Source organism: Filicampus tigris, chromosome 5, assembly GCF_054856515.1.
Source record: "Filicampus tigris isolate MCC_2025a chromosome 5, RoL_Ftig_1.0, whole genome shotgun sequence".
Taxonomy (NCBI): Eukaryota; Metazoa; Chordata; class Actinopteri; order Syngnathiformes; family Syngnathidae; genus Filicampus; species Filicampus tigris.
The window spans coordinates 20,760,795-20,773,884 of NC_141221.1; the positions used below are offsets into that span (position 1 = coordinate 20,760,795).

General features: G+C 41.1%; 1 protein-coding gene across 2 annotated transcripts; it reads right to left on the bottom strand.

Annotated features, from left to right (window-relative positions):
* Nucleotides 1-710: 710 nt before the first annotated feature.
* Nucleotides 711-12,720, bottom strand: hps4 (HPS4 biogenesis of lysosomal organelles complex 3 subunit 2). Of its 2 annotated transcripts, none has more exons than XM_086031624.1 (13): nucleotides 12,585-12,720; nucleotides 12,365-12,499; nucleotides 10,020-10,110; nucleotides 9,771-9,914; nucleotides 9,585-9,692; nucleotides 7,430-7,546; nucleotides 6,766-6,860; nucleotides 6,193-6,262; nucleotides 4,829-4,953; nucleotides 3,210-3,789; nucleotides 1,861-1,987; nucleotides 1,590-1,701; nucleotides 711-1,400 (listed from the first exon to the last, which is right to left on the bottom strand). In XM_086031624.1, the coding sequence occupies exons 2-13, from the start codon at nucleotides 12,394-12,396 to the stop codon at nucleotides 1,229-1,231; spliced, it is 1,773 nt and encodes a 590-aa protein (XP_085887750.1). In that variant the 5' UTR covers nucleotides 12,397-12,499; nucleotides 12,585-12,720; the 3' UTR covers nucleotides 711-1,228. The 2 variants fall into 2 exon arrangements, with proteins under 2 accessions (XP_085887750.1, XP_085887749.1); XM_086031623.1 differs by having other exon boundaries at nucleotides 12,573-12,666.
* Between the last annotated feature and the right edge of the window lie 370 nt (nucleotides 12,721-13,090).

Genomic DNA, 13,090 nt, shown 5'->3' on the forward strand with positions numbered 1-13,090 from the left:
TAAACCATTTGTCGATTTCACAAAGTTCTTTGTTTATAATTCGGTTCAGTTTCGAATGGGCTCTCGTGGGCCAAAAGGAGACTAATGTCATCCGCAAAAAAAGACTCTGGAGCACTTTCGAAGAGTTAAAGTCATTGATATACAGACTAAAGAGAAGTGGTCCCAATATGAATCCCTGAGGGAAACCCATGTTTAATAATTCTATAGAATGATATGTGATCTTTCACAGATACATATTGTTCCCTTTCATGTAGGTAGCTGCTGAACCAGTTCAATGCGATGCCTCTGATGCTGTTTTGCTGCAGCTTTCGTTGTGGCATTGTGTTTTGTGCCAGCCTAACGAACACCAGCTTGTGCCTTACATAAATTTACCAACTAATCTTGAGAAAACACAAGAAAGAATGTTTTCGTGTGCTAATATAAAGTACAGCGCCTCTTGCCCACAGTCAACTGGGACAGGCTCAACCGTACCCCTAGTGAGGAAATCACTATTGCAGGAACAGGCTGTTTCGATGGCATAAAAGTCAAAACAACGCTAGCAAGCTTCTAACATGCGAGATGTAGCATGACTGAGTACGAGCATTATGTAATTTTTTTTGTTAGGAGCATTACGTTTTTGTTTTGTTTTTTAATAGTGTGTGTGGTTTTTCATTGCACCGTTATTGAAATAGATATTGTTTGTGCTACAATAAAACAAAAAATACTTTTGTACATTTCCACCTCATTTTTTTTATTTGTACATACTGTGAATACAGGAGTTGAATCGGTACCATACTTTCCAGTGTCTTTTTACACAACTAGCTGTACTTAAGTACAGTGTGAATACTTTTGCAACCACTGTAATAGATGAAAACAAAAACAGCTGCCCAACTTATATCAATGTCTGTACGAATACAAATACATTTTCTAAGACGAGGAATTAATGTCATCAATGTATTGATAAGACGAGTGTAAATGATCTCTGATCAGAAAAGTGAGGAAAATGTTTGGCAAAAATGAGCTCACGTTTGAAGAACTGAGATCATGATCTTGTGTGCTTGATTATAAATAGGCCAAATGTACGATACTTGAAATGGCGACTCGCCGATTAAACAAGTGTATTATTGTTTTCAGTGCAAAGCGTTGCTAAATAAGGTGAGTTGATCTAAATTCGGGTTTACCAAAACGCATGTTGACAAGGCTTTAAATAGTTTGAAGTCCTGCTGTGAATTGAAGCGGCGCTGTCACATCACACGAGGTTAACGCCATGTTTGAGCAGTCTGTGCCGAGCCTTGCTGGGCAAGGAGAACGCGCTGTCCTGGTGGTTGGGGATGCCCGAGTTCCTCAGCGTGACGCCGCACTGCATGAAAAAGGTCTCCTGGGCCGCAGTGCGGGCCCCGTACACAGCAGTGGAGGCGTTCCTGCAAGTGGCAATGCACCCATAAAAGACATAGGAGAGATGAGCATCAGTTCGGGAAGGCTGTGTTGCGATGATAGACTTGATGACAGATCCTTAACCCTGCCCCCCAACCTCTGTTGAAAGGAGCCATGAAAGGCCCCCGCCCCCGCCAATCCAAACCGCCACCGTTAGCAGTCACTGGCATACTGACCTGATAATAGCCTCCTGCAGAGTTTCAGTGTTACAGAAATGCGAGTGAAGAAGTGACGTGGCTCTGACAAAAGGACGCTCGGGGGCTCCCTCTGGTCGACCAGACAGGTTGGCTACACAGGCACACAATAACGGCGTCAGTGCGAATTAACCTGGACAGGCTTTCCTGCTGCACAAAGGAATGCTCGTGACAGTCCCGAGTGGCACAAGCTCCCTTACGCAAAACTGATGATTACAAGGAATCGGGCAAAAGGAAAACGATGAGGCCTCACTTGTTAGCGTGCTCTGAGTGCAGTCGAAGTGGGCGAAGATGTAGGGTCCCGCACTGCCCGGCGCCCCCGGAGAGATGCTTCTGAGATGGGCCTCCAACCCGTTTAGTGACGCTAAGCAGCTGTGATACTGCATACAAACCATAAAGGCAGAGCTGACTGGCTGACAAAGCTCGGCCATTAGCATCACAAAGGCAACTTAGTGCACTCGTGTACTTTTCTAAATCGTCAGTGGCATTTTTCACATTCAAATTTGAAGGATAGTACCAGGATTATAAATATTCTAATGCAACATATTATTAAGATTCTTTATGTTCTACTCTGTGAAAAGAGGTCATCAACTTTTAACGTGACAGGGTCAGAATCATTTGGAATTTTTTCCCAATATACTGGAACTCGTTTTTATTTCATTTGGACTTTTGTTGTTGAATTTCAGTTACTTTGCATTAGTTTTTAGAGCAGGTTTGTTAGTTTTTGTTCATTTTTTTTCTCCGAAAACGCCTTGTTTTAATTTTTTATTCAAAGACAGCTGGGATAGGCTCCAGCACGCCCGTGAACCTCGTGAGGATAAGCGGCTTGGATAAGATGGATGGATAGTTTTAGTATTAGTTTACTCATTTTTTTAATACAGTAAATAGAGTATTGGAGCATGATTTTTTATTATTTTTTTAAAGATCAATATGTATTGTGTAAGAAAGCACGGTAAACTACAATTGTCAAATGACTGATCTTCCTTCTGTATGGATGTAAAGCAATCACAAAATAAATACATTTAAAATGAACTCTGACAGCTCATGTATGATATTAATTGACAAGGACGAAAACTAAGGACATTTTTCAATATTATTATAGTTAGTTGTAGTTAGTTTTCGAAATACAAAACGTAGTTTCAGTTAAGTTTTAAGTATTTCCGTTTCTATTTGATTTCATTCGTGAAAATCTTTTTTCAATTTTAGTTGAAGTTATTTTGTTAGTTTTCATTAAGTATGATAACCTTGGACAGGTATCTGACATTCTTGGTGACCCGATGGCCCTGGGCCATCACGGCACAGTGTCAGATGCTGGCCCAATCGGTCCAGTAGAGATTTTCGAAATACGAGGATGAAATCAGTGTATTCTTGCTTTTTTTATATGCAAAAAAATATTAACTAATCAGAAAGAATATATTGTTAAAGTCTTAAATAAAACAGTATAATGTTGTCAAATGTGAAATAATCACAGAAACGTGTCACAGTAGATTATGCTCCATGTGCGAGTACCGTTTCTGACAGGGCCACCACCACAACGTCCTCTAAATGGCTTCACGTTGGACCCTGTGTGATGACGTCTGGATGAAATGTGTTGCTTCTTACCACTTCCTCCATGGCGGCTTGGTCACATAAGAAGTGAGGTTCCACCAGCAGGGCCAGCACAAGACCCTTGACCCTGTGCAGGTACAGTGTCATGGGAACCAGGGGGGTTTCATCTGGGTCGACGGGGGTATTCTTGGTCCCCCTGCCATCTGTATCGGAGCCTTCTAATATTCCATGCTGTGATTCCTCATTGCAGCGCTCTGTGTCTCCCGAATCGAATACCGTGCCGCAGCACGCGCCCACTCCATCCTCTCCACCGAGGTGCGATGTTGCGTTCTGCTCCGAGTCGCCTCGTTCCCCTCCGCTGCTGTGAAAACTATCATTGGTGGAACTTTGTAAAACTTCGTCCTGAGCTTCATGCGAGGCCTCTCCATTTGGTCTGGGGCGGACTAGTTCAGTGGTGCTCTGCGATGGAACCGGGCCGAGAAATGAGTTGTCCGACGCAGACAAGCGAGGGCTTACGATTCCCTTTTGGGAGGAAGGTGGATCTGAAGGCAAAGACTCGGAAGAGGCTGTATCCGATGGCGTCCTTGACAGGCTCTTATGTAGGGAAGAGTCTTTCCTTGGAGTACAGTGGGACCTGGGGAAGAAAAGAAAAAAAAAAAAAAAAAAGAATTGCGCAATAGTTTGGATTTATTGACATAAAATGCGATGTCATCATGATCACCACCACAAAATCAAAAACACCGTGGCGATCGCTTCTCCACTTACACAGGCTGAAGCGGACAAGAGCATGAATGCGCACACGAACCCCGACTGGTTATTTCGGGCATTTAGCGACGCTAAACTCGTGTCAACTCTCGGGAGGCACACGGCGACTGGCGGTGGGCAAGCAATCAGGCAAGCATGGATCTTTATAAATCTATGGACCGGTAGCTCTGCTCACTTCCACATTTCCTCATCCTCAGATAAATCAGCCACAGAGAGGTTTATCCTTTTGATATGTTGAAGTGGTCATTAGTAAGGATGTCCACATACATTTTGGTGCCAATTGATCACCCTTTTTGGACGTTATAAGCAATGAAAGTACAATGATTTCCAATGGAGAGTTTGGAATCGGTCCCTCCAGTGACTCCGACCGAACATGGATAGAACGAAAAGGGGCGCGGCCATTCTCCTCATTAACAAGAGGCGTTATTCATGGAGTCACTTATTTCCTAATTTCTCCCGAATTTATTGATGAAATAGAAAACTTTTCATTTTCCTGATCGAAAAAATATATAAAATGAACTTGTTAGTGAAAACATGGCCATCCCTTTAAGTATAACACAAGGTCCCAACTCTCATTGGTATTGGGTTTGTAGATCTCCGACTTAAAGCAGGTCACAGACACATTTTGACCAACGTTATGCAAAAGAAGTGGAAAAAGATTGGGATTTTGATGGCATGGGACCTTTAACACACCCAACAGCAAAGGTGAAGCAATCAGAAATATAGAAAATCGGGCCTAATTTGCTGATTTTCATAGGGGGTGATGCTGCAATTACACCTTATTATCGGCGAGTGTGTACCCAAAGTAAAAGAATCAGCACCCAACGTGTAAACCAGAGTACCAGACTAGAAGTATTAATATGGCCTGAGAATCACACACAACGGAAATATGTTTTGTGTTACCGTACCATGATTCTCTGTCAACAGGAGCAGACTGCAGGTACTGAAGTTCAAACATGGTGAGGAACACAGAAGTAGAGCTGACAGCATCACCGAAGAAGCTTGATGGGCTCGGGCCTTTGGGCGATTGCGCCTGAACAGAAATGTAAAACACAGGTGTACCTCAGTTTTGTTCCAAAACAGGACTAGACATAAACAGTCATACATTCTGTACTGCGAGACAGAAATGCTTGTTTGAAAAAGGTAGAAGGTCCAAAGTCAGACATGCCTTTTACAAACATGCACAGTGTGAACAAATGTAATAGTATGCTTTTGGACTTAATCAAAAAGTAAAGCATTATTTGAATTGTGTGTATATTGTGGTCTTAGTATACAGTAGTGCGGAACGGTACAAACTACAACACATCAGTTGCTAAACGAAGAGCGTGTGACAGCGTCATCCAACTATTAATGGCAAGGACGACTCTTGCCTTTTGCCCAAAGTTAGCTGGGATAGGCTCCAGCTCACCTGCAACCCCAATAAAAACTAGCAGTATAGAAAATACATATATTTACAGGTGTACCTAATTAAAGGGCTGGAGAGTGCATGCTAAAGTAAGCTAACTTAACCCATTAAAGCCTAAAGCGCCTGGCTCAACAGCTCCCCAAAACCAAAGGCCGTCTTTGGAATTGAAAACCTGACGTTTTCCCAGAAATTCAACATCTACAAAATAATTATCTCAGCCCCTGAAGCAGACCGAAACATAATTCCAAAAGAATTTGAGACCTTAGACGCGTGGCTTGCATACAGGCCCAGTTTATTCATCTTTACCCATTCAATCAAAGATGTAAAAATAAAGCACTATTATTAATGTAAAAAAAAAAAAAAAATCGAGTGGTAATTACCATCCCTCTATTCTGTTACAAAAACGTAGATATTGTCATTGTCTACAAACATATCATAACTATATATCACGTTCGACTGGTTCTACTGGTTCAAAGTCGTCTATATCACTGCCATTACTCATTTCATAGCTCCCGCGATCGACCGCCATTATGACTCACAAGGATTCCGAAACATCCTTTGTGGGCTTACGACACTGTCACGTGTATATTCCGATACATTTTATTGGTTAAGAGACCAATAATTAAATAATAAAAAGAAAATGATGTGTACGCTCTCTCGGCTTTAAGGGTAGAAAGACGCAACAGCGCTCCCGGCCGGCTCTAGTGGTAGAAACGCGGTTATGCACTCCCGTCCTTAATTGGTTAAGGGAAGTACCGGTACATGCAAACTACACACATGCGAACCTGGGCAGGCATGTTAAATATTATTCCACTGCAAAACTCATCTCCCAGGTAACGTCAGCTAATAAAATAATGATTCATTCACCTTGAAGGTTTCACTCTCATGAACCATAACTTTCATGGTAACATCTGGTGACATCTGTGTGCTCACGACTCTGTGGAGGAGATGTGGAAGAATATGTCCTTGACAAAAATCCAAAATTCACAACATATCTAGAGAATACAGCACTCACAAAAAGTTAGGGATATTCAGCTTTCAAGTGAAATTTCAGGATGAACTGCAAATGCATGGTAAATGTTACAGGTGAACTTAATTTTACCTTTTTGAAACTTTTGAATGTGCATGTCCAACTGCTCAGTGTTCCAATACTTTCTGCACAATTTGCTGTGGTCCAAAAAGGAGGAGGAGACTCCTCAGAGGGAAGTGGCCACTGACTGTAAAATTAACCGAAAGTAGCTCAAACATCTTTTGTGAATTTTCCCATGCAGCTCCACATTAGAGAGCAGCAAATTGTGCAACATAGAATAAACAGTCCGACTTGTGTTTAGAGAAGAAGAAATGAAATTTTTTTTTAAAGGTTAGAGTACATTTTGGGTTCATCTGAAAATTTTACTGGAAAACCCAACATTCTTCCTTTATATGGATGAGTCAGCCTACCTTCCTCTGAAAAGAATACAGCCTGCTAACACTAGGGGGCAGCGCTGGCAGGCCTGTAGAATGAGGGCGGCTTTAAGAAGCAGAAGAGGGTCAACCTGAGGACCAAAATATTGCTCATCATCATAAACAAGTACAAGTACAAAAATTCTAGTGAAAACAACCAGACAGTTAACAACAGTGTTAATAATGTCGTCGGTAGAACAAGATGTGCACCATTTTTTTTTTTAATTACTGTATATCATCACTTAGATCAATGTGATGTGCCCCAGGGCTTGTTTTGCAAAAACCTGCGGCGTGGCCTTGTGTAACCAGTGAAAGCAATTTGCATGGGCTGTATCAGAACTAATAAATGCAGAAGCATATTTTGGTATTGCTCAATAACACAGGACATGCTGATAGTCATATCCTGTTTCTACTCATGCATGAGCAGCAACGATACAGTTCCAGTGCATCAACATTTGCATTCACATTTTTTTCACCTTTTTGGGCACTCCGGTGTTCTCACCTCGCACTCTGAAAATATGCATTTTCAGTTCATTTAATCCTCTAAATTGTAGATGCGAATGTTAGCGTTAGCAGTGGTTTGTTTTTGGCTCCAGTTCGCCCAAACCCAAAAGAAAACAAGCAGAATAGAAAATGTATGTATGGATGAATCTTGACGTACATTTGTCGAGTCAATAGTGGTCAAGGAGCTGAAGATGTGATGAAGCTCAGAAGGTACAGCTAGCAGGTGTGACAAGTACTGTGACCACCGAGCAGCCAAGGTTTCCCGACTATGAAGCTAAGGGAGAAAAAAAAAAACACTTAATGATAACTTATTTTCAATGATGGACAGTCAGGACCAGCCTTCTCTGGCCTTCTCTGCTGGCCTAAACATTATCCCGAAGCCCAAACTAATATTTATAACCATAATTGTTAGGGGTGTAACGGTACACGTGGGTGTATTAATACGTTTCGGTATGGCATATTCGGTTGGGTCCACTTGCGTTCGGTTGGGTCCACTTATTAGCGCGGGTTTACGCACGGGCGCTATTGACTGCTGCATGCGGGAGAGGAGGGCGGCGGCACTAAAGGGGAGAAGCCGTGATAAATCATAAATGCGCGGATAAATGGCATTATAATGGCATACGCAAACAAGCCAGAGCTCGAAGGTTCCCCTGTACACTGCGGTCTCCTGTTTGGGAACATTCTGGCTTTGCTGTTAAAATCGCCGATGGGGAAAGGTATGTGGATAAGTTCCAAGGTTGTGTGCCAACATTGCTACATGAGATTGGCAGCAATGTTGCAGGTAACACGTCTAACATAATAACGAATACCGAACTTTGAATGTTTCTTAGACGAGGAAGCAAGCAGTCTTTTTAGCCAAAAACAAAGTACAACAGCTCTCTCCTTTGTTCTCCGCTGCCGTACGATGCATTCATGAACCTCGGAAACATCACAACCCAGCAAAACACAAAGCCGACCACAACACAGATAACCCAATTCGTTACAATATGCTGTTGAACATTCAAAGATTTCAATGCCTAAAAAGTGCAAATAATTTCATAAAGACTTTAAAGTTACCGTATTTCATTATAAAAAGAGTTTTAATACAGTTAGCAATAATTGTAACTGTTATTGTATGTATTTTTTTTCATCACAAAAAGTGTACTGTAATGACAACTTGTCTTTAACTTGAATACTTAGATGTGTCATAGGCTGTTGCTGCTGAGTGTTTAAAGATTTCAGTGTTTTAATACTTTACAAAATTAAGAGACCTTTATTGTTAGTATATTTTTTACTCTGGTGTAATTTCTCAGAATGTCACCCGAATGGTTCACTTTTATTTAAAGAAAAAAAACGTACCATTTACTTGTCATCTTTTCAAAATAAACTTTTTTTTTTTTTAATCTGTTTTTTTGTACCGAAAATATACCGAACCGAAGTTTCCAAGAAACCGAACCGAAATGTGATTTAGCGAACCGTTACACCCCTAATAATTTTAATAGTTGTGCCATTAACACGTAATAATGTGCTGCCATGTCAATCTAATCTGCCCAGGGCCTTCAGAATCAGTAGTGCTGGTAGCAATAGGCGCACCTCTTTCCAAATTTTCCTCATTGTACCAGCCAATTGGTCTACAATAACGGCATTCTTATGTCATCTGATCAGTCGGTCAGTTCAAGCCAAGTTCAACTAGCATAACACGTCTCTAGAGATATGCACACATCAATGCATTTACCGGTAATAATCAACATCTCTGGTGGTGTATTTTATTGAAAGGATAAGTATTGATTGTAAACTGGACCGGATGATATATGTGGTAAAGTCTGCATAAGTACCTACTGAATGCCCCTGGACCAAATGCACTGCCCACAACTGCTTTTATTACTTCAAGATTGCCATGCACTATTCCTAAAACACTTTTGAGTCACCCCAAAATGTCACCATTATTGTCTTGCTTTAGTTTCAGCGTGCGTTAAGGCCTAGATAGACCAATCCGACATCAGCCAACTGTGACCGGCGCAGACCAATCCGACATCGGCCAACTGTGACCGACGCTTACCCTCTGTGGCGTCGGGCACATCGCGCTGGAAAAATACACAGCAACGACAGACAGCGACGCTGACCATAAAGTACCTAATGCACATACGAGATGTAATACCCCTCCATACCATCGGCGGCGGTAGTCACTATTCCTGATGGTTAGAAAAAGCCAACCGGAAAGCTATTGGCGTGGGCGGAATATAAAAACATAAACAATGCATTCTGCTCTATTTTTCGCTCCCACGCAAAGTAAAACCTCACACCTCTTGACACAATGTAAAAGGGCACAGTACCTGGTAGCTCTGGCGAACAGAGCCATTGTAGAAACAAAAGAGGTTGATTATCTTATCCAGTAGCTCACAGATACTGACGGTGGGAGTTTCCATGGAGCACCCCAGAGCCTGAAGGAGGAAGAACAAGAGAAAGGTCATCTATCACAGACTGATAACTAGTTCTCAAGACATCACACACACACTCACCCAAAAGAAGTCCTCTTTCATGTGAATTGCAAATTTGTGGCGACGCAGCCTCAGAAGGCGCAGAGGGGAGGAAGAAAGCTCCGAAATGCAACGGCCCACTCCGGCAAGTTGGCCACAAAGTAGTTCCTGCTTATCTATGGGAGTCTGCAGCAAAGATATGTATGATATCATCATCATCAACATCATCATTATCCTTTTAAACATCAACAAATTCAACTGCATTAGGCAACAGTTTTCCAGCAGACAAACCTCTTCCGGATAGAAGTAACAGATCCCCTTGCTAGTTGGATCGCCCTCACCCTGCACCTTGGAGCCATCATAGAGGAAAAAAATATTACACCTGTAAAAACAAGTGTAAAAACGTGTCATGAAAAAACTCTTTTTCTAACAAGGACTTTTGATAATGTTGTGAAAACATCTGCACTTTTTAACATCACTGTTCATGATTAATTTACAAATTCCTTTAAAGCGGAAGTCAACCAAAACAGATTTTTCTCAAGAATATGTTCTATGCAGGCCCACTAGTTGAAACAAGGTATTCTGATCAATATTGCGTTTGTGGAATAAGAGTTAATCCACCCGTTTTTAGCTAACTCAGGGGTGGCCATTTTGTCACTTCTGTCGACTGAAAATGACATCACAACTACTCAGGGCTCAGGTAACGACCAATCACAGTTGACCTGTTTCCTGAAGCTGAGCCTTGATTGGTCGTTAACTGAGAACTGAGCAGTTGTGATGTCATTTTCAGTCGACAAGAGTGACAAAATGGCCGCCCCTGAGATGGCTAAAAAGGGGTGGATGTTTGGGTTGACTTCTGCTTTAAGTTTAAAGCAATATACAGAAGTCATCAAAGGATGTTCATATCAGATAGATAGAATAACATTATCACATCACAGCAGCAACATTCACACGAACACTCATTAATAATGTAGAACAAAGTACATTTAGCAAAATTGAGCATAGATTAAATTCAATCTATTTTTTCCAAGGTTCGGGTGTTCAAACCTTGGCTGTTTTTTTTTGTGACAAAACAAAACCATACTGGTCTATGCTGTGTTTTATTATTACAGTATTTATTTTTGGGGGTAGGACTGCTATTTTCTCTAAGGAGATTATCGAATGTTCACATTTCTACTTTTTTACCTGTCTTGTCTGTGTTTTCCTTTCTGTATCACAAAGACTTGTCGTTCTGATGGCACTGACATGTTCAATGATACAGATACTTTTGAGGGATGTTCTCAAACCATGATGTTTTGCTATTTGTACGAATTGTTTTGAGAAAGTACATACTGGTTTGCAAATTTCAATTCTGATCTGAGAAATATACCAAAACGACTGAGAAAAACTAAAGTATAAGTACAGTATTCCTAAATGGGAAAAAATGGGTGAAACCATTTGAACTGCACTGTGCAGTAAATCCTATCCCAAACTTTGTCTTCAGCTTCAAATGTTCATGTCAAATTTATTAGGGGTAGTCTAAAACGCTTAATCTAAAAAAGCTTAACATCACTTCATGACAGAAAACTATGACCAATCGTTAACAAAATTCACATGTACTTATGCCCACTTCAACCTCTCACAGTATCAAAACAATCACTATAGTATTTTGGATTGTATAGGCGTTCAGCTTTTTCCTCCCCTTAGACGTTCACTATAGAGAAAAAGCTTAAAGTTAGAAAACTATATCCAATCACAACCAAAATTCATGAGCATATCTCTACCTGAGCCCACATCAATCTCTGAAAATACAGTGTCAAAACGATCACACCAATGTTTGAGATTTCATGGCCATTAACGTCTTTCTCTTCAAAGGTGCATACTTAAGTTTAATGTCCCTTAAAGTGGAAATCAACCCAAACATATTTTTTTCAAGAATATGTTCTATGCAGGCCCAATAGTTGAACACGGCATTCTGTTTCATATTGCTTTTGTGGAATATGACTTAAAACGGAAATCAACGCAAACATATTTTTTTCAAGAATATGTTTTATGCAAGCCCACTGGTTGAAACAGGGCATTCTGATAAATATTGCGTTTGTGGAATAAGTAATTAATCCACTCGTTTTTAGCTATCTCTGGGGGCGGCCATTTTGTCTTCTGTCAACTGAAAAAGACATCACAACTGCTCACAACGACCAATCACGGCTCAGATTCAGAGAACAGGTCAGCTGTGATTGGTCGTTGGCATTTTAGTACTGATGTCATTTTTAAATGCAAACCAATTAGACAAGTGCAAATGTTAAGCTCATCCAAGTGTCCCTTTAATGCCCATAATATCCAAAATACTGTGACGAATACTTTGGGCATAAGCGGAGATGTGCATGTGAAATTTGATGACGATTCATAGCGGCTTTCTGGCATTAACCGACGTTAAGCCTTTTACGCGCACATTATGTGTTGTTTAGACTGTCCCCGTTTATTAGACAAATTCAAGAAACATACAACGGGTGGAAGAAAAAGGAGACGCAAAGGGGCATACAGGTGGCATGTAAGGATAGAAAAAATATCCCAAACATACACTATACCAACATGTGTAACAGTTGATTTAGCGAAGAAGGGACGAAAAAGTGAAAGGTAGAACATGAGGGTCTTACCCTCTGGAGTCCGGCGGAATAAGTTCCGCCATGGTCCAAATGTATGTATTAAGCCGCCATCAGTTATCTCGGGTCTCCTCAAGTCTCTGCCACCAAAACACAAAACGGCGATGTTGTCCCAGGTCACGTCAGATGCTGCAAAATAAAGTGCCCCGAAAATCTAAACGACAATGTTGTAATGTGAAAAATAAAAAGTTGAGTTAATTACAGCAAATTTCACGTTTTGTTGTGGTCAGTCTGCCGGTGAAAAAAATGGTTTGACAAGAGGAACATAGCTGGAGGAATGCAAATCAGTCACACGCAAAGAGAGTCATGTGAAAGTACGGCGAGTGGTAAGGGACAAACTCAAAATGCGTTCCGTAGTACAGGAACTACTACTGTACTGGCTTAGTTGAACGGAGAAAAACAATGACATCAAAACAGCAGTATGGTATGCACGTTTCATATTTTGATGGAAAATATATATTTAAAAAAAAAACACAAAATGAATGCGTAAAAACTGTGTTTCATTGTTATAATTTTTAATTTTTATTGATTCAGTTGTGCGGCACGGTGCCCGACTGGTTAGCAAGTCCGCCTCACAGTTCAGAGGTCGTGGGTTCGATCCCGGCTCCGGCCTCCCTGTGTGGAGTTTGCATGTTCTCCCTGCGTGGGTTTTCTCCGGGCACTCCGGTTTCCTCCCACATTCCAAAAACATGCATGGTAAGTTGATTGGATACTCTAAAT